The sequence below is a fragment of the Pleurodeles waltl genome, chromosome 2_1, assembly GCF_031143425.1.
Source record: "Pleurodeles waltl isolate 20211129_DDA chromosome 2_1, aPleWal1.hap1.20221129, whole genome shotgun sequence".
Lineage (NCBI taxonomy): Eukaryota > Metazoa > Chordata > Amphibia > Caudata > Salamandridae > Pleurodeles > Pleurodeles waltl.
Window position 1 is genome coordinate 129,278,258 of NC_090438.1, and position 22,412 is coordinate 129,300,669.

General features: G+C 48.2%; 1 protein-coding gene across 1 annotated transcript in view; it reads right to left on the reverse strand.

Annotated features, from left to right (window-relative positions):
• COL4A5 (collagen type IV alpha 5 chain) overlaps positions 1-22,412 on the reverse strand; it is a 1,021,631-nt gene that overhangs the window by 675,853 nt on the left and 323,366 nt on the right. The window contains exon 22 of the mRNA XM_069211570.1: positions 21,272-21,364. Coding sequence (XP_069067671.1) covers positions 21,272-21,364 — 93 coding nt within the window. The remainder of the gene's footprint in view (positions 1-21,271; positions 21,365-22,412) is intronic.

Sequence of the window (22,412 nt, forward strand, 5' to 3'; positions counted from 1 at the left end):
GGCCAGTGACTCCTCCTTGTTATTCTCATTATTTTCTCCGGCCTTGCCGCCAAAAGTGGGGCCTGGCCGGAGGGGGCGGGCAACTCCACTAGCTGGAGTGTCCTGCTGGGTTGGCACAAAGGAGGTGAGCCTTTGAGGCTCACCGCCAGGTGTGACAATTCCTGCCTGGGAGAGGTGTTAGCATCTCCACCCAGTGCAGGCTTTGTTACTGTCCTCAGAGTGACAAAGGCACTCTCCCCATGGGGCCAGCAACATGTCTCGGTTTGTGGCAGGCTGCTAAAACTAGTCAGCCTACACAGATAGTCGGTTAAGTTTCAGGGGGCACCTCTAAGGTGCCCTCTGTGGTGTATTTTACAATAAAATGTACACTGGCATCAGTGTGCATTTATTGTGCTGAGAAGTTTGATACCAAACTTCCCAGTTTTCAGTGTAGCCATTATGGTGCTGTGGAGTTCGTGTTTGACAAAAACCCAGACCATATACTCTTATGGCTACCCTGCACTTACAATGTCTAAGGTTTTGTTTAGACACTGTAGGGGTACCATGCTCATGCACTGGTACCCTCACCTATGGTATAGTGCACCCTGCCTTAGGGCTGTAAGGCCTGCTAGAGGGGTGTCTTACCTATACTGCATAGGCAGTGAGAGGCTGGCATGGCACCCTGAGGGGAGTGCCATGTCGACTTACTCATTTTGTCCTCACTAGCACACACAAGCTGGCAAGCAGTGTGTCTGTGCTGAGTGAGAGGTCTCCAGGGTGGCATAAGACATGCTGCAGCCCTTAGAGACCTTCCTTGGCATCAGGGCCCTTGGTACTAGAAGTACCAGTTACAAGGGACTTATCTGGATGCCAGGGTCTGCCAATTGTGGATACAAAAGTACAGGTTAGGGAAAGAACACTGGTGCTGGGGCCTGGTTAGCAGGCCTCAGCACACTTTCAATTGTAAACATAGCATCAGCAAAGGCAAAAAGTCAGGGGGCAATCATGCCAAGGAGGCATTTCCTTACACAACCCCCCCCCAAACGAAAGAGGATGAGACTAACCTTTCCCAAGAGAGTCTTCATTTTCTAAGTGGAAGAACCTGGAAAGGCCATCTGCATTGGCATGGGCAGTCCCAGGTCTGTGTTCCACTATAAAGTCCATTCCCTGTAGGGAGATGGACCACCTCAACAGTTTAGGATTTTCACCTTTCATTTGCATCAGCCATTTGAGAGGTCTGTGGTCAGTTTGAACTAGGAAGTGAGTCCCAAAGAGGTATGGTCTCAGCTTCTTCAGGGACCAAACCACAGCAAAGGCCTCCCTCTCAATGGCACTCCAACGCTGCTCCCTGGGGAGTAACCTCCTGCTAATGAAAGCAACAGGCTGGTCAAGGCCATCATCATTTGTTTGGGACAAAACTGCCCCTATCCCATGTTCAGAGGCATCAGTCTGCACAATGAACTGCTTAGAATAATCTGGAGCTTTGAGAACTGGTGCTGAGCACATTGCCTGTTTCAGGGTGTCAAAGGCCTGTTGGCATTCCACAGTCCAGTTTACTTTCTTGGGCATTTTCTTGGAGGTGAGTTCAGTGAGGGCTGTCACAATGGATCCATATCCCTTCACAAACCTCCTGTAATACCCAGTCAAGCCAAGGAATGCCCTGACTTGAGTCTGGGTTTTTGGAGCTACCCAGTCCAGAATGGTCTGGATCTTGGGTTGGAGTGGCTGAACTTGGCCTCCACCTACAAGGTGGCCCAAGTAAACCACAGTTCCCTGCCCTATCTGGCATTTGGATGCCTTGATAGAGAGGCCTGCAGATTGCAGAGCCTTCAAAACCTTCATCAGGTGGACCAGGTGATCCTGCCAGGTGGAGCTAAAGACAGCAATATCATCAAGATAAGCTGTGCTAAAGGACTCCAAGCCAGCAAGGACTTGATTCACCAACCTTTGGAAGGTGGCAGGGGCATTCTTTAAACCAAAGGGCATAACAGTAAACTGATAATGCCCATCAGGTGTGGAGAATGCTGTTTTCTCTTTTGCTCCAGGTGCCATTTTTATTTGCCAGTACCCTGCTGTCAAGTCAAAGGTACTTAGGAATTTGGCAGCACCTAATTTGTCTATGAGCTCATCAGCTCTTGGAATTGGATGAGCATCTGTCTTGGTGACAGAATTGAGCCCTCTGTAGTCCACACAAAACCTCATCTCTTTCTTTCCATCTTTGGTGTGAGGTTTGGGGACTAAGACCACTGGGCTAGCCCAGGGGCTGTCAGAGCGCTCAATCACTCCCAATTCCAGCATCTTGTGGACTTCCACCTTGATGCTTTCCTTAACATGGTCAGACTGTCTAAAGATTTTGTTCTTGACAGGCATGCTGTCTCCTGTGTCCACATCATGGGTACACAGGTGTGTCTGACCAGGGGTTAAGGAGAAGAGTTCAGGAAACTGTTGTAGGACTCTCCTACAATCAGCTTGCTGTTGGCCAGAGAGGGTGTCTGAGTAGATCACTCCATCTACTGTGCCATCTTTTGGGTCTGATGACAGAAGATCAGGGAGAGGTTCACTCTCTGCCTCCTGATCCTCATCTGTTACCATCAACAGATTCACATCAGCCCTGTCATGGAAGAGCTTAAGGCGGTTCACATGGATCACCCTCTTGGGGCTCCTGCTTGTGCCCAGGTCCACCAGGTAGGTGACCTGACTCTTCCTTTCTAGTACTGGGTAAGGGCCACTCCATTTGTCCTGGAGTGCCCTGGGAGCCACAGGCTCCAGAACCCAGACTTTCTGCCCTGGTTGGAACTCAACCAGTGCAGCCTTTTGGTCATACCAAAACTTCTGGAGCTGTTGGCTGGCCTCAAGGTTTTTGGTTGCCTTTTCCATGTACTCCGCCATTCTAGAGCGAAGGCCAAGTACATAGTCCACTATGTCCTGTTTAGGCTCATGGAGAGGTCTCTCCCAGCCTTCTTTAACAAGGGCAAGTGGTCCCCTTACAGGATGACCAAACAGAAGTTCAAAGGGTGAGAATCCTACTCCCTTCTGTGGCACCTCTCTGTAAGCGAAAAGCAGACATGGCAAGAGGACATCCCATCTCCTTTTGAGCTTTTCTGGGAGCCCCATGATCATGCCTTTTAATGTCTTGTTGAATCTCTCAACCAAGCCATTAGTTTGGGGATGGTATGGTGTAGTGAATTTATAAGTCACTCCACACTCATTCCACATGTGCTTTAGGTATGCTGACATGAAGTTGGTACCAATGTCAGACACCACCTCCTTAGGGAAACCCACTCTGGTAAAGATACCAATGAGGGCCTTGGCTACTGCAGGGGCAGTAGTCGACCTAAGGGGAATAGCTTCAGGATACCTGGTAGCATGATCCACTACTACCAGGATATACATATTTCCTGAGGCTGTGGGAGGTTCTAGTGGACCAACTATGTCCACACCCACTCTTTCAAAGGGAACCCCCACCACTGGAAGTGGAATGAGGGGGGCCTTTGGATGCCCACCTGTCTTACCACTGGCTTGACAGGTGGGGCAGGAGAGGCAAAACTCCTTAACCATGTTGGACATATTGGGCCAGTAGAAGTGGTTGACTAACCTCTCCCACGTCTTGGTTTGTCCCAAATGTCCAGCAAGGGGAATGTCATGGGCCAATGTTAGGATGAACTTCCTGAACAGCTGAGGCACTACCACTCTCCTAGTGGCACCAGGTTTGGGGTCTCTGGCCTCAGTGTACAGGAGTCCATCTTCCCAATAGACCCTATGCGTTCCATTTTTCTTGCCTTTGGACTCTTCAGCAGCTTGCTGCCTAAGGCCTTCAAGAGAGGGACAGGTTTCTTGTCCCTTACACAGCTCCTCCCTTGAGGGTCCCCCTGGGCCTAAGAGCTCAACCTGATAAGGTTCAAGCTCCAAAGGCTCAGTTCCCTCAGAGGGCAGAACTTCTTCCTGAGAAGAGAGGTTCCCTTTCTTTTGCTGTGTTGTAGTTGGTTTCCCAACTGACTTTCCTGTTCTCTTGGTAGGCTGGGCCATTCTTCCTGACTCCAGCTCTACTTGTTCACCCTGTGCCTTGCATTGTGCTCTTGTTTTCACACACACCAGTTCAGGGATACCCAGCATTGCTCCATGGGTTTTTAGTTCTACCTGAGCCCATGCTGAGGACTCCAGGTCATTTCCAAGCAGACAGCCCACTGGGATATTTGAGGAGACCACCACCTGTTTCAGGCCATTGACCCCTCCCCATTCTAAAGTAACCATTGCCATGGGATGTACTTTTCTCTGATTGTCAGCGTTGGTGACTGTGTAAGTTTTTCCAGTCAGGTATTGGCCAGGGGAAACCAGTTTCTCTGTCACCATGGTGACACTGGCACCTGTATCCCTCAGGCCCTCTATTCTAGTCCCATTAATTAAGAGTTGCTGTCTGTATTTTTGCATGTTAGGCGGCCAGACAGCTAGTGTGGCTAAATCCACCCCACCCTCAGAAACTAGAATAGCTTCCGTGTGGACCGTGATTTGCTCTGGGCACACTGTTGATCCCACTTGGAGACTAGCCATACCAGTGTTACCTGGATGGGAGTTTGGAGTGGAACCTTTCTTGGGACAGGCCTTGTCTCCAGTTTGGTGTCCATGCTGTTTACAGCTATGACACCAGGCCTTTTTGGGATCAAAGTTTTTACCCTTGTACCCATTGTTTTGTGAAGAGGCTCTGGGCCCACCCTCCTGTGCAGGTTTTTGGGGGCCTGTAGAAGACTCTTTACTATTTTTAGTTTTGGTTGTCTCATCACCCTTCCCCTGGGGAGTCTTTGTGACCCCTTTCTTTTGGTCACCCCCTGTTGAAGTCTTGGACACCCTTGTCTTGACCCAATGGTCCGCCTTCTTTCCCAATTCTTGGGGAGAAATTGGTCCTAGGTCTACCAGATGCTGATGCAGTTTATCATTGAAACAATTACTTAACAGGTGTTCTTTCACAAATAAATTGTACAGCCCATCATAATTATTTACACCACTGCCTTGAATCCAACCATCTAGTGTTTTCACTGAGTAGTCTACAAAGTCAACCCAGGTCTGGCTCAAGGATTTTTGAGCCCCCCTGAATCTAATCCTGTACTCCTCAGTGGAGAATCCAAAGCCCTCAATCAGGGTACCCTTCATGAGGTCATAAGATTCTGCATCTTGTCCAGAGAGTGTGAGGAGTCTATCCCTACACTTTCCTGTGAACATTTCCCAAAGGAGAGCACCCCAGTGAGATCTGTTCACTTTTCTGGTTACACAAGCCCTCTCAAAAGCTGTGAACCATTTGGTGATGTCATCACCATCTTCATATTTAGTTACAATCCCTTTAGGGATTTTCAACATGTCAGGAGAATCTCTGACCCTATTTATGTTGCTGCCACCATTGATGGGTCCTAGGCCCATCTCTTGTCTTTCCCTCTCTATGGCTAGGATCTGTCTTTCCAAAGCCAATCTTTTGGCCATCCTGGCTAACTGGATGTCCTCTTCACTGGGGTTATCCTCAGTGATTTCAGAGGTGTTGGTCTCTCCTGTGAGGGAACCAGCATCTCTGACTATTATTTTTGGAGTCAGGGTTTGAGGGACCCTGTTCTCCCTAGATAGGACTGGTAGGGGGGAATTTTCCTCCAAGTCACTATCCTCTTCCTCTGAGTTGCCACCCTCAGAGGGGTTGGCCTTTTCAAACTCTGCCAAAAGCTCCTGGAGCTGTATTTTGGTAGGTTTGGGGCCCATTGTTATTTTCTTTATTTTACAGAGTGACCTTAGCTCCCTCATCTTAAGATGGAGGTAAGGTGTGGTGTCGAGTTCCACCACAGTCACATCTGTGCTAGACATTTTGCTTCTAAAAGTTGGAATACTTTTTAAGAATCTACAACTGGTTCTAGAATCTAATTCAAACTTTTACAAACTTTTAAACTCTAAAAGAAATGCTAAACAGGATCTAACACAAGGCCCTAGCAGGTCTTTTAAGAATTTAGAAAACTTTTCAAATTGCAAAAATCAATTTCTAATGACAATTTTGGAATTTGTCGTGTGATCAGGTATTGGCTGAGTAGTCCAGCAAATGCAAAGTCTTGTACCCCACCGCTGATCCACCAATGTAGGAAGTTGGCTCTGTATGTGCTATTTCAAAGTAAGGAATAGCATGCACAGAGTCCAAGGGTTCCCCTTAGAGGTAAAATAGTGGTAAAAATAGATAATACTAATGCTCTATTTTGTGGTAGTGTGGTCGAGCAATAGGCTTATCCAAGGAGTAGTGTTAAGCATTTGTTGTACATACACATAGACAATAAATGAGGTACACACACTCAGAGACAAATCCAGCCAATAGGTTTTTGTATAGAAAAATATCTTTTCTTAGTTTATTTTAAGAACCACAGGTTCAAATTCTACATGTAATATCTTATTCGAAAGGTATTGCAGGTAAGTACTTTGGGAACTTTAAATCATCAAAATTGCATGTATACTTTTCAAGTTATTCACAAATAGCTGTTTTAAAAGTGGACACAGTGCAATTTTCACAGTTCCTAGGGGAGGTAAGTATTTGTTAGGTTAACCAGGTAAGTAAGACACTTACAGGGCTTAGTTCTTGGTCCAAGGTAGCCCACCGTTGGGGGTTCAGAGCAACCCCAAAGTCACCACACCAGCAGCTCAGGGCCGGTCAGGTGCAGAGTTCAAAGTGGTGCCCAAAACGCATAGGCTAGAATGGAGAGAAGGGGGTGCCCCGGTTCCGGTCTGCTTGCAGGTAAGTACCCGCGTCTTCGGAGGGCAGACCAGGGGGGTTTTGTAGGGCACCGGGGGGGACACAAGTCCACACAGAAATTTCACCCTCAGCGGCGCGGGGGCGGCCGGGTGCAGTGTAGAAACAAGCGTCGGGTTCGCAATGTTAGTCTATGAGAGATCTCGGGATCTCTTCAGCGCTGCAGGCAGGCAAGGGGGGGATTCCTCGGGGAAACCTCCACTTGGGCAAGGGAGAGGGACTCCTGGGGGTCACTTCTCCAGTGAAAGTCCGGTCCTTCAGGTCCTGGGGGCTGCGGGTGCAGGGTCTCTCCCAGGCGTCGGGACTTTGGATTCAAAGAGTCGCGGTCAGGGGAAGCCTCGGGATTCCCTCTGCAGGCGGCGCTGTGGGGGCTCAGGGGGGACAGGTTTTGGTACTCACAGTATCAGAGTAGTCCTGGGGTCCCTCCTGAGGTGTTGGATCTCCACCAGCCGAGTCGGGGTCGCCGGGTGCAGTGTTGCAAGTCTCACGCTTCTTGCGGGGAGCTTGCAGGGTTCTTTACAGCTGCTGGAAACAAAGTTGCAGCTTTCCTTGGAGCAGGTCCGCTGTCCTCGGGAGTTTCTTGTCTTTTCGAAGCAGGGGCAGTCCTCAGAGGATGTCGAGGTCGCTGGTCCCTTTGGAAGGCGTCGCTGGAGCAGGATCTTTGGAAGGCAGGAGACAGGCCGGTGAGTTTCTGGAGCCAAGGCAGTTGTCGTCTTCTGGTCTTCCTCTGCAGGGGTTTTCAGCTAGGCAGTCCTTCTTCTTGTAGTTGCAGGAATCTCAAAAATCTAGGGTTCAGGGTAGCCCTTAAATACTAAATTTAAGGGCGTGTTTAGGTCTGGGGGGTTAGTAGCCAATGGCTACTAGCCCTGAGGGTGGGTACACCCTCTTTGTGCCTCCTCCCAAGGGGAGGGGGTCACAATCCTAACCCTATTGGGGGAATCCTCCATCTGCAAGATGGAGGATTTCTAAAAGTTAGAGTCACCTCAGCTCAGGACACCTTAGGGGCTGTCCTGACTGGCCAGTGACTCCTCCTTGTTATTCTCATTATTTTCTCCGGCCTTGCCGCCAAAAGTGGGGCCTGGCCGGAGGGGGCGGGCAACTCCACTAGCTGGAGTGTCCTGCTGGGTTGGCACAAAGGAGGTGAGCCTTTGAGGCTCACCGCCAGGTGTGACAATTCCTGCCTGGGAGAGGTGTTAGCATCTCCACCCAGTGCAGGCTTTGTTACTGGCCTCAGAGTGACAAAGGCACTCTCCCCATGGGGCCAGCAACATGTCTCGGTTTGTGGCAGGCTGCTAAAACTAGTCAGCCTACACAGATAGTCGGTTAAGTTTCAGGGGGCACCTCTATGGTGCCCTCTGTGGTGTATTTTACAATAAAATGTACACTGGCATCAGTGTGCATTTATTGTGCTGAGAAGTTTGATACCAAACTTCCCAGTTTTCAGTGTAGCCATTATGGTGCTGTGGAGTTCGTGTTTGACAAACTCCCAGACCATATACTCTTATGGCTACCCTGCACTTACAATGTCTAAGGTTTTGTTTAGACACTGTAGGGGTACCATGCTCATGCACTGGTACCCTCACCTATGGTATAGTGCACCCTGCCTTAGGGCTGTAAGGCCTGCTAGAGGGGTGTCTTACCTATACTGCATAGGCAGTGAGAGGCTGGCATGGCACCCTGAGGGGAGTGCCATGTCGACTTACTCGTTTTGTCCTCACTAGCACACACAAGCTGGCAAGCAGTGTGTCTGTGCTGAGTGAGAGGTCTCCAGGGTGGCATAAGACATGCTGCAGCCCTTAGAGACCTTCCTTGGCATCAGGGCCCTTGGTACTAGAAGTACCAGTTACAAGGGACTTATCTGGATGCCAGGGTCTGCCAATTGTGGATACAAAAGTACAGGTTAGGGAAAGAACACTGGTGCTGGGGCCTGGTTAGCAGGCCTCAGCACACTTTCAATTGTAAACATAGCATCAGCAAAGGCAAAAAGTCAGGGGGCAATCATGCCAAGGAGGCATTTCCTTACACTCATGATTGGGGGAAGGGTTGATATCTTCCCTGTGTCGTGCTGGATGTACAGTCTCTTTTGTGTGTAGTCCGATTCTACACTTTGGAGCTCTTGTCCAAATCTGTGCATTTGGCCACTTATTCCTTGTTCCTCTGAGTAGGATGAAGGTGTGGTATTTTTCGGCGCCGAGAGAGAATCTTTTTTCGGTTTCGGCACCGACAGAATTTTTGTTCCTTTCGGCATGGATTCTCGGTGCCGATGTTTTTCGGTGCCGGTATCTTGTTTTTGTCTCTCGGAGCCGCTTTCTCGGCTCCGAGGTTGCTCCATGGCGGTCCCTCGACCGGAGTCGGGTGTCTTCGCTATGGGCGTGCCCTTTTTCGGCGCCTTCGACGGGTCGCCTGTTTTATGGGTCGAGCCATGGCCTGTTGGCAGTGGCGTCCCCTGGGCTTTCGGTTTGTCGATGGATTTACTTTTCGACGTCTTACTCACAGTTTGTTGCTGTTGTTCGACGTCGGAGTCTCCGGATTCTGATTCCGGAACCGAGAATGTTTCCTCTTCCTCGTCGAAACGTTGTTTTGTCGACGTGGACGCCATTTGTTGACGCCTGGCTCTTCGGTCCCGGAGTGTTTTTCTGGACCGGAAGGCTCGACAGGCTTCACAGGTATCCTCCTTGTGCTCGGGGGACAAGCACAAGTTACAGACCAAGTGCTGATCTGTATAAGGATACTTACTGTGACATTTTGGGCAGAAACGAAACGGGGTCCGTTCCATCGGCTTCGATGTCGCACGCGGTCGGGCCGACCAGGCCCCGATGGGGGATCGAAACTACCCCAAAGTCTTCCGATGATCGGTGTCGATGTACTTAACTATCCCGATACCGAACGGAACAATACCGACGCTTTCTTCCGAGATTCTGACTAACTTTCCGAACCGAAACACGGAGCGAAAAGGAATACGTCCGAACCCGACAGCGGAAAAAAACAATCTAAGATGGAGTCGACGCCCATGCGCAATGGAGCCGAGGAGGGAGGAGTCCTTCGGTCCCGTGACCAAAAAGACTTCTTCGAAGAAAAACAACTTGTAATACTCCGAGCCCAACACCAGGCAGCGGACTGTGCCAAACATGTGTATCTGCAGCAACATATGCCATCGAACCTTTATATTATTCTAGGCACCAAAATCATCATGATCAGGTAAGTACGCTTTGAATTAGAAAGTCTTACAGGTTTAAAAAGTCGACATAGTGCAATTTCTGAAGCAGTAATGTTAATCTATGGAGGAAAAGCATATACTGCAAACAGGAACTTCACAGCTACTTGCAGGACCAGTCTTTCAGACTTAAGGTTAGTATGGGATAGGTACCTAAACAGCAACAACAGGTCACCTCGGGCAGCTCTGGAGGTGTAGTTCAGCGTCGAGTTCCCCGTGGAAGTCAATGGGGATCGGTCCGGTCAGAAAGGCACTGCAGGCAGGCAGGCACTGGGAGTCCAGTTCAAAGAGAGTTTAAATCTTGCTTAGGGATGTGGGAACACTTTCGGTCCTCTTCTCCTGGGGCCAGGGCGGCCAGGTGCAGGGATGTCCTTAGGCGTAGGATTTTCTGTCACTGGATTGGTTCAGGCAGAGGAGGCCTGTAGAAAGAGGCTGCAGGGACGTGGACTGAGGGTCCAGTCTGACCAAGCCAACAAGGGGGTTTAGCTCTCGCAAGGCTGGGAGACGTGGGGACACCCTTGGTCCTCTTCTACTTAGTCTGGTGCAGACGGGTACAGAGGTGTCCTGAAGCATTGAGTCTTTGTCTTCAGATTACTCGTGGTAGAGGGGGACCTGCAGGTGTCATCAGGAAGGTCATAGTGGGAAGACCCAGAGTGGACTTCGTCTCTGTAGACTGCAATGGCACCATTGGCCCACTTCGACTCAGACTAGGGGCATGAGTGCAGTGGAGCTTTCCAGTGTCAAAGGAGTGTTGTCACTCCTGTGTCACCTGCCAAGCCAGTGGCAAGACAGGTGGCACTCCAAAGGACCCCTTAATTCCACTACCAGTGGTTGAAGGTGAATTGAAAGGTTTGGGGTGGATATTGTTGGCCCCCTAGACCCTCCCACAGTTTCTGGAAACAGATTTATACTCATAGTGGTAGACAATGCCACCAGGTATCCAGAAGCTATACCTCTAAGGACCTCTACAGCTCCTGCAGTGGCAAAGGCCCTCCTGGGGAATCTTCTCCAGGGTGGCCTTCCCAAAAGTGGTGGTATCAGACAGAGGTACAAACTTTATGTCTGCATATCTTAAAGCCATGTGGAAGGAATGTGGTGTAACTTACAAGTTCACCACCCCCAAACTAATGGTTTGGTTGAGAGGTTTAACAAAACATTCAAAGGCATGATCATGGGACTCTCTGCAAAACTCAGAAGGAGATGGGATGTCCTACTGCAATGCCTCCTGTTTGCCTACAGGAAGGTTCCTCAGAAGGGAGTCGGCTACAGCCCCTTTCAACTTCTGTTTGGACACCCTGTTAGGGGTCCACTTGCACTTGTAAGGGAAGGCTGGGAGCAACCTCTCAAGCCCCCTAAACAAGACATTGTGGATTATGTACTTGGCCTCAGATCTAGGATGGCTGAGTATATGAAAAGACCACTAAAAACCTTCAGGCCAGCCAAGAACTGCAGAAGCAGCGGCATGACCAGAAGGCCATCCTAACTGTGTACCAGCCAGGACAGAAAGTGTGGGTCCTGGAGCCTTTAGATCCTAGGGCACTTCAAGACAAGTGGAGTGGTCCCCATACTATAGTGGAGAAGAAGGGTGAGGTAACCTATTTGGTAGACCTTGGCACTCCTAGAAGCTCCCTCCAGGGGCTTCATGTGAACCGCCTTAAGCCCTACTCTGACAGCGCTGACATGACCTTGCTCATGGCTACTGATGTGGGACAGGAAGAAGAGAGTGACCCTCTCCCTGACTTCTTCTCCACCACTGCAGCTGATGGCTCAGTTGTGGAGTTATCCTAGCAGACTGCCTTTCTGAGTCTAACAAAGAGGCGCTGAACTGTTTTCTCTGACACCTGGTCAGACAACATGGTGTGAACACACCATTGACACAGGGGACAGTTTGCCTATCAAGAGTAAAAGTTACAGGCAACCTGACCATGTTAGAGGCTGCATCAAAGCAGAGGTGCAAAAGATGCTAGATCTAGGAGTGACTGAGCACTCTGGCTAGCCCAGTGGTGCTGGTACTAAAACCTCACTCCCAAAATTGGAAAAGGGAGATGAGATTATGTGTTGACTACAGAGGGGTCAACGCAGTCACAAAGACTGATGCTCACCCTATTCCTAGGGCAGATGAGCTAACAGGTACACTGACAGTTTCACATAAGCGAGCCGACGGCCGCCATGAGCACAAAGTAGACACACATAAGGAAACACAAGTTTGCTCGCAGTGAAAAGTATAGGCAAAAGTGCAATTATCCATGTTACCGGCAAAAGTGCATTTATCCATTTGACAGGGTCAATGTAATGCAAAGCGCTCGACTACTGCCCAGCAAGATCACACTGCCTACGAAATAAAGAGAAAAAGTAGTCCAGAAACCATACGGAAAACATGGAGCTTTGTATGTTTTCAGTAGTTGGCCGGTGTGCTCGAGGAGGGCTAAACACCGGGAAAGGCCTGACGTATGCATGCCTTTCACTAAGTAATCAAGCGAATTTTAAACAGCAAGCCCACAAACCAACCAAACTAATGGGTGTGACATGGGTGTGGTTAAAAGCCCACAGAGAGATTACACCTTGCGCTCTACCCTAAAAACTGCATTCTCAACCACTGGAGGGTATTATCACTTTACTGTTATGCCCTATGGTTTGAAAAATGCACCTGCCACCTTTCAGAGGCTGGTGAATACAGTCCTCGAAGGTTTGGAAGCCTATAGTGCAGCCTATCTCGATGACATAGCTGTCTTTAGCTCCACCTGGGATGACCACCTGGTCCACCTCTGGAATGTTTTGGAGGTCCTGCAAAAACAAGACCTCACTATCAAGGCCTCTAAGGGCAGTGGAAGGTTCTGTATCTGGGCCATCTGGTAGGTGGAGGCCAGTTTCAACCACTACAGGGGAAGATCCACGCTTCTTTAGATTGGCTCTCCCCTACTACAGAGCCCCAGTTAAGAGCCTTCTTAGGCCTCACTGGGTACTACAGGAAGTTCATTAGGAATTATGGCTCCCTTGCAGCCCCATTTAATGACCTCACATCTAAAAGAAAGCCTAAAAATGTTTTATGGCCAGCCAGCTGTCAAAAAGCTCTTGATGAATTCAAACAGGCCATGTGCTCCGCACCAGTGTTAAAAAACCCTGACTACTCCAAGAAATTAATTGTCCAAACTGATGCTTCTGGGGTAGGGGTTGGGGAAGGTCTTACTCAGCTCAACACTGAGGGCCAGGATCAACCAGTTGCTTTTATAAGAAGAAGGTTTACCCCTAGAGAGATGCATCGGTGAGCTATAGAAAGGGAGGCCTTTGCTGTGGTCTGGTCCTTGAAGAAATTGAGGCCATACCTGTTTGGCACTCACTTCATTGTTCAGACAGACCACACGCTCCTTCTATGGCTCAAACAGATGAAGGGAGAAAACCCCAAATTGTTGAGGTGGTCCATATCCCTTCAGGGAATGGACTATACAGTGGAACATAGACCTAGGAGTAACCACTCCAATGAAGATGGACTCTCCAGATATTTCCACTTAGACAATAAAGACTCATCTGGGCAAGGGCAGCCTTCTTGTCCTTCATTTCAAGGGGGGGTTGGAAAGTACCCTCTTTCTTGGCATGGTTACCCCTATCTTGTGCCTGTTGTCAGTGTGTTTGTGTTCACTAGGATCCTGCTAACCAGGACCCCAGTGCTTATGCTCTCTCCCTGTAAACTTTGTTGCTGGAACCTTTTTCACCCCACATGTGGCATATGGTTCTCCCATATAAGTCCCTAGTATATGATACCTAGGTACCCAGGGCATTGGGGCACCAGGGGATTTGCAGCATGTATAATTCCACCCATAGGGAGCAAAGTGTTCTGCAGGCCTGCCATTGCAGCCTGCGTGAAAGGGTGCATGCACCCTTTTACAACCGGTCACTGCATCAGGTTACTGTAAGTCATCCCTATGGCAGGCCCTCCTTGCCCAGAGGGCAGGGTGTAAGTACCTGGGTGTGAGGGCACCCCTGCACTAGCAGAGGTGCCCCCACAAACTCCAGCTCACTACCTATGTCCAGCTACATAATGGTAACTCTGAACCTACGCATGTTTGGCAACAAACATGTCGTAATCATACCCCAATACTGTTGCAAGTATTGGAACTATGATTCAGTGCACTCTGGGGGCTCCTTAGAGAATCCCCAGCATTGCTACCACCAGTCTTACAGGGTTTTCCAGAAAAGGTTTCTGCCCAGAAAGGCAGAACAAAGGATGTCCTTTGGGAGAGGAAGGTAACACCGTCTCCCTTTAGAGATAGGCGTGAGTGGCTTGGGAGGAGTAGCCTCCCCAAGCCACTGGTATGCTTTGACGGGCACCTTTGGTGCCCTCCATGCATAAACCAGTCCACACCAGTTAAGGGACCCCCAGTCCCTGCTCTGGCTTGAAACTGGACAATGGAAAGGGGAGTGACCACTCCCCTGTCCATCAACAACCTGTAGGTGGTGTACAGAGCTCCGCCAGAGGGTCCCTGGGTTCTATCATCTTGTTTCCAAGGTTGGCGGGGAACTCTGGGAGCATCTGAGTGGCCAGGTCAGGCGGGTGACGTCAGAGCCCCCTCCTGATATGTGCTTCCCTGGCTAGGTGACCAATCCACCTTTCAGGGCTATTTAGGGTCTCTCTCTTGTGTGGGTCCTCAGATTCGGCTTGCAAGATTCCAGAAGGATTCCTCTGCAACCTTCAATTCGACCTCTGGCCTCCGCAACTGCGACTGGACCCTCCAAGCCCGACAATCTGCCTCCAAGAAGAAGACCTCTTCTGCAACATTGTTTCCAGTGCTCCTGCCAGCAATTGCAACATTTACAGTGACTGTGCATCCACTGAGGGCGGTGTGTCTTCAGTCTGCACTAGAAGAAAGAAGGAATCTCCCTTGGAGTGAAGGAGTCACTCACCTGCATCCGCAGGCACCAGCTGCAATGACGACCGGCTGCATGGATCTCCCCTCATCTTGAGCTGTGTGGATCCTGCCTCATGTGTGGTGGTCCAGAGTAGTCCTCTTGGTCCTCTCTGCCAGATGTCCAACTTTGGTGGAGGTAAGCCCTTGCTTTCCCACGCAGGCCAGTACCCCCATCTACTGCATCTCTTGCAGCTGCCAAGGCTTGTTTGCATCTCCTCCAAGGGATCTTCGGGCAACGTGTAACTCCAGTCCCCAGCACTCCTTTCTATGATGCGCAGTTGTAAGGAAATGCCTCCTTGGCATGGTTACCCCCTGACTTTTTGCCTTTGCTGATGCTAAGTTTTGATTGAAAGTGTGCCGGGACCCTGCTAACCAGGCCCCAGCACCAGTGTTCTTTCCCTAAACTGTACCTGGCACCCAGATAAGTCCCTTGTAACTGGTACCCCTGGTACCAAGGGCCCTGATGCCAGGGAAGGTCTCTAAGGGCTGCAGCATGTTGTATGCCACCCTGGGGACCCCTCACTCAGCACATGCACATTGCCTCACAGCTTATGCGTGCTGGTAGGGAGAAAATGACTACGTCGACATGGCACTCCTCTCAGAGTGCCATGCCAACCTCACACTGCCTGTGGCATAGGTAAGTCACCCCTCTAGCAGGCCTTACAGCCCTAAGGCAGGGTGCACTATACCACAGGTGAGGGCATATGTGCATGAGCGCTATGCCCCTACAGTGTCTAAGCAAAACCTTAGACAATGTAAGTGCAGGGTAGCCATAAGGAGTATATATGGTCCGGGAGTTTGTCAAACACGAACTCCACAGTTGCATAATGGCTACACTGAAATCTGGGAAGTTTGGTATCAAACTTCTCAGCACAATAAATGCACACTGATGCCAGTGTGCCATTTATTGTAAAATGCACCCGAGGGCATCTTAGAGATGCCCCCTGAATACCAATCCGAGTTCTAGTGTGGGGCTGACCAGTTTCTGCCAGCCTGCCACAACCAGACGAGTTGCTGGCCACATGGGGAGAGTGCCTTTGTCACTCTGTGGCCAGGAACAAAGCCTGCACTGGGTGGAGGTGGTTCATACCTCCCCCTGCAGGAACTATAACACCTGGCGGTGAGCCTCAAAGGCTCAGCCCCTTTGTTACAGTGCCCCAGGGCATCCCAGCTAGTGGAGATGCCCGCCCCTCCGGCCACTGCCCCCACTTTTGGCAGCAAGGCTGAAGGAGATAATTAGAAAAACAAGGAGGAGTCACCCACAAGTCAGGACAGCCCCTAAGGTGCCCTGAGCTGAGGTGACCCCTGCCTTTAGAAATCCTCCATCTTAGTTTTGGAAGATTCCCTCATAGGATTAGGGAGTACCCCCCTCCCCACAGGGAGGAGGCACAAAGAGGGTGTAGCCACACTCTAGGACAGTAGCCATTGGCTACTGCCCTCCCAGACCCAAACACACCCCTGAATCTAGTATTTAGGGGCATCCAAGAGCCTAGATAATCAGATTCCTTTCAACCTGAAGAAAGAAGAAGGACTACTGACCTACAAGCCCTGCAGAGAAGACGGAAGACAACAACTGATTTGTCCCCAGCAGTACCGGCCTGTCTCCTGACTCGAAAACCTGCAACCAGCGACTCATCCGACAGGGCCCAGCGACCTCTGAAGCCTCAGAGGACTGCCCTGAACCAAAGAACCAAGAAACTCCCGTGAGCAGCGGCTCTGCTCAACTTCAACAACAACTTTGCAACTTTAAAGGACTTGACTCTTCCCGCCGGAAGCGTGAGACTTCACCCTCTGCACCCGATGCCCCCGGCTTGAGATCCAGAGAACCAACACCACAGGGAGGACTCCCCAGCGACTGCAACTCCGTGAGTAGCCCGAGACGACCCCCACAGTGACGCCTGCAGAGAGAATCCAGAGGCTCCCCCTGACCGTGACTGCCTGTAACAAGGGACCCGACGCCTGGACCAAGCACTGCACCCGCAGCACCCAGGACCTGAAGGAACTGAACCTCAGTGCAGGAGTGACCCCAAGGCGACCCTCTGCCTAGCCCAGGTGGTGGCTGGCCCGAGAAGCTCCCCCTGTGCCTGCCTGCACCGCTAGAGTGACCCCTGGGTCCCTCCATTGAAACCAATACAAAACCCGACGCCTGCTTTGCACACTGCACCCGGCCGCCCCTGTGCCGTTGAGGGTGTGTTTTGTGTGCCTACTTGTGTCCCCTCCAGTGCTCTACAAAACCACCTTGGTCTGCTCCCCGAGGACGTGGGTACTTACCTGCTGGCAGACTGGAACCGGAGCACCCCTGTTCTCCATAGACGCCTATGTGTTTTGGGCACCTCTTTGACCTCTGCACCTGACCGGCACTGAGCTGCTGGTGTGGTAACTTTGGGGTTGCCTTGAACCCATAACAGTGGGCTGCCTATGCCCAGGAACTGAGACTTGTAAGTGTCTTACTTACCTCACAATCCAACCAAACTTACCTCCCCCAGGAACTGTTGATTTTTGCACTGCCTACTTTTAAAATAGCTTATTGCCATTTTAACTAAAACTGTATATGTTATTGCTCTAATTCAAAGTTCCTAACTTACCTGTGTGGAGTACCTTGCATTTTATGTATTGACTTCAAATCTTGAACTTGTGGTTCTAAAAATAAATTAAGAAAATATATTTTTCTATATAAAAACCTATTGGCCTGGAGTTAGTCTTTGAGTGTTTATTGCCTGTGTGTGTACAACAAATGCTTAACACTACCCTCTGATAAGTCTACTGCTCGACCACACTACCACAAAATAGAGCATTAGAATTATCTACTTTTGCCACTATCTTACCTCTAAGGGGAACCCTCAGACTCTGTGCACACTATTTCTTACTTTGAAATAGTATATACAGAGCCAACTTTCTACAACAGTCCTCTGCGTGGTTCTCCTGTGGTGTGGGATCCCTTCCTGTAGTGCTGTGTGGGCTCCTTCTGCAACTTCTGTGTCCCTGTCCTGTGGGACGCCTGTAGGTGCTGCCTCTGCTCCTGTGAGTCCTCTGAGGATCCCTTGTGACTCCCCCTCCTGGGTTGAGTCTTCCTGGCCCTTGCTTGCCCCCGGCAGCACCACTTTCTCACTAACCACGAATGTGCCTTTGACAAGGCTTGCTGGTGGAATTCCTGCACCAACACCCATCTGCAATATTGTTTCTCGTGTATATATTTAGTGTATTACTTACCTCCTATTGGAAGGTTGCCTCTCTAGTACTTTGTGGTATTGTGTTCCAAAAATAAAGTACCTTTATTTTTGTCCAACTGAGTGTTTTCTTTCATACACTACACTTCACTAAGAGGAAGTGGAACTTTCAGGAAAGGAGCTGAGATGGATGAACATTTAGTTTGAAAAGTGCTGTGAAGATTTGTCAAATAGCCCTAAAGTTATTAACAAACTAAAAAAAAGCTTTCCCTATCGAAACATGGTCCTCACTATAACTGCCCAGTGGTGGACGTCATTGTGTAGTTACAGTTAGGTCAGAGGTTCCATAGGAAGAACATTTATTGCATTTATTATTTTGGTAATAACTTTGTCAACTTTAACAATTCTGCATGAAACTTATAAAAACAACGTTCACCCACCTCTGTTCAGTCATGGAACGTTTCCTGCTGTACCATGAAGTGGGGAAGAAGAAAAAGGGTGTGGAGTCAAAACGTTGATTTCCCATGTTAACTCCCATAGGGAACTTTGCTCTCCAGTACAGAAAAAACACTGGTTGAACGGAATTACACCACATTTGGCAAAAATATGGACCTTCACTCAGAAAGCATTCTGGATTAAAAAGGTAGGTGTATTTTGACAATTGGTCCTGTGGGAGTCTTGCGGTTCAAAAATGTTTTAAAAAGTGCCCTCTGACTGGGTGGGGAGGTTTTTCTCCCATCAACCAGTTTGATACCACAGGAATACCTATAGTGAGTGGTCGGCCATTTGTGCCTGGGTTGGGCCTGGCCAAAGGCAAGACCCTATCACTAACCCTTTGACTATGCACATTAGGGGTTGGCTACTCGCCATGACGGTTGGGTGCATGGCCTGGCCAGAGACAAGGCCCTGGGGTCAGCCACCCCTACCTCACTGCAGTGGGGAGCTGGGCACCTGTGGTGGGGTTGGGCATAGAGCCTGGCCAGGGACCAGGCCCTGTGTCCAAAGGCCTTGCATAGTGAGTGTTTAGCCGGCCATAGAAGGGTTGGGTGCAGGGTCTGTGTTCAACTGCTCAGTCACATACAGCTGTTATTGCACATAATAGTTGAATGTTGAAATAAGGAACTAATGTTTAAAACAAAAAATGCCCCTGCTATGACCTCACATATTACTTCACTCAGGACATATTAAATTACATTTCTGATGAGATCTCAAATGAAGTACTGCCACAGTACTGCAGTACAATGGGATGGAAGCTTGTGTGTAGAGTACAGCTGGAATAATGTGGTACCTGAATAACATTTCCCAAAAATGTGGGTTGGGTGCCTGCCAGCCAGGCTATGCTCTAACTCTGCACACAATCCCTGATGATTACTATGGAAGGCGACACGCAGCGGGGCTTCCTGCCTCCTTAGGTCAACCACCCACATGGTACATGACCACATGCTGGATATGATTAAATAACAGAAATTCAATGAAAAGTTACTGAAAAAACAGAAGCTAAAGTGTCTTTGTAATTAGGTATCGGCTCACCCCTTCATGCTACATTATTCAACAATCTGCAACCTTTCAAAATGTTCAGCAAAATTCTGAAAATAGACATCCGCCCCATAAAAACAACCTTGTTGCACACAATTAGTTTATAGCACCGCACTACAAGTATTTAACGCAGGCATGTACCCAGACATCCACTAGTAAATAATCTAACCCCACAAGAAACTTTGGCCTTCCTCACAGGTTTTTTGCAACAGGCTTTGATTAACACACAACTTATTTGAAATGTACATCTGCAATCCACATCAGATGTGCCCAGCCTTTACCTAGTTTACCTAGTTTAAAAGTGAGTACTGGTTGCACCCCCGACTTTAGTGGTTTGTAAATGGTTCACCATAGAACTTTCAGCATACACAACCATACTTGCCTCCAAGGCTTACCCTGTTTCCGTGCTATGCACCAGCACTGGCCCTAAGCTCTATATGTCCTTGGTATGATCAGTGCTGTCATCAGTGAAATGAATGATGTCATTTGATACGTCATCAGTGATGTCATCAATGATGTCATTTAACACATCATGAGTGACGTAATGGGTCAGGTCATCAGCAGTGAATGGTGTGGTACAAGTTGAAGTTAGCTCAGTAACCTATAACTTGTGAAATTCATTTTTTGTTAGTTTTTAAACATTAGTTTTTATTGCAAATTCAGCACCTAATAATAACGTCACTTTACCAGCTAACAGCAATGCGTAGCGATGGATGGAAGCCCGGAGGAAGTTGGGAGTAGTGCCAGGTAAAAGGCAAGGCCCTGCAGCAAGCACCAGCTGACCATGACCAAAGGCAATAATCAGCATGGGAGGGGAATAATTTTAAAGAATTTGGATGTAGCATATTATTGAGGAAATCGCTTAAACAAATTAAAGTTAAAGTGAAGTTATGGTTTCAAAACAAAACCCAGAAACCACTGAAATGTACTAGTTATGGCTAGCTCCATAATCCATAACTCGCAAAACAAATGCAATGCTTAGAACACACAATAGTTAGATGAACAAGTAAGGACATCTAAAAGTACAATGTCATGAAATGACTGATACTCAAATCAATAAATACTACTACTCTCTATCTCACTGATAGTGTTAATGGTAATATGATATGTTACCTTTTAATTGCATCTGTCCCATCAACTGTGCACTCAAGAGGATTGCATTTAGTGAATTTCATTTTAAAAATGTGAAATAATGGACTATACTGGTTGGCAGTATGAAGTAAAAAGAAGAGGAAAAAGTTTATATATGTAGTTAAGAACATTAGGTTTTAAACACACATTCATCTCTTCAACAAAACGCTTCTGCAGCTCCTGCCTGCAACATACATCTAAAAATGGGACCTGATTACATTTGCAATGTTTAAGGTTAGATGTCCTTTCATGAAAAGGATGCCCAGTAAACAAATGATAATGTAAAGATTAGTAGAGAGGTTTGGAGCTCTTGTTTAAATGCAGTTTCATGCTTCACTGGTGGCAAATAAATCACACTAAGTCCAGGAATCATACTGGAACAACTCAATTTTTCACAGACAAGATTTAAAGCCATATTTGTAAAATAGGAACAACATTTCACAGTTATGATATAATCCCTGTGTAGTATGCCTTGAGAAACCATTGCTTTGTGAGCAGTAAAAGCAGCTAATCATGTAATATACACATCATGAAAGAGTTATTGAATGCTTATTTCATGCCAAAATGTTGTTTTCACCTGGATTTCCGGGAGGACCAGGTAAGCCGGGTTCACCTGGAATTTGTTGACCTCCATTTCCAATACAGTTGTAGCACGTGTCACCCTTCTCGCCTATTAAGAAAACAAATTGAATTAGGAAAACTACTCATGAATTCAGTTGGAAATGTATTGTTTAATTAAAATATTGAGCCACCAAAATAATAATAATAAGACACAGTTTTTGGTATATATATATATATATATGCACACACACTACTGGTGATCCCCATATATATACTACTGACAGTAGGTAGTTAGAGTAAGGACCTAGTTTCCATAGAAAAGCGTTTTTTGACATGGCTATATCTTTGGCACCGTTTGACATATCTTCATTACATTTTCCAAAAAAATTATCCTCTGGAGCAGAGGTCTTCAAACTGAGGGGCGGGCCCCCCTAGGGGGAGCTCAAGTGACCCCAGCGGGTGGCACCAGCCTCTGGCCAAAAGAAGCATTATAAAGATAACATGGCTTTGTTTTAAGCATAAGCATTTTATTACATTTTTTAAAAGGTATCATTACTTAACTGCAATGTTTAAATAGGTTTAGATAACATTGCCATCTTTATAAAACAATTGTGAACAATTCTGAGGGGGGGCCAATAATTTTAATTTTTCAACTGGGGGGGGCGTGGTTTTAAAAAGTTTGGAGACAATTGCTCTAGAGTCTTGTTGTACCTGGAAAGTTTTGGGATGATCTGTTAAGTGGTGGCCAAGAAAAACAAAGGGGGCAAAATAAGTGAGTTTCCCGTCTTAATTCCCATAGGGATTTTGAACATGACTACAGCCCGAACTACTGGACAGAATTACACCAAATTTGGCAGAAAGGCAGCTTTTGGTTCAGAAAGCACACGTTTTGTTATTTGGTGTAGATCTGTACAGTGGTTTTTGAGAAAGAAAATCAAACTTTATATATCTAGGAACGTGGATGCTCCTTGGATCCCAGTGAACTCATGGTGAGATCTGATTAGCTGTCAACACTTCAACCGGGATATGTTGGCAGCCATTTTGGGATTCGGCTTCAGGCCAAGTCCTAAAAGAAAATGAAAAAAAGAAAAGGTGGCAGGGTAGGAATATGCTAACCTCCAGCCTTAATGCTGGGATCCCCTGGGACCCTGCCAGAG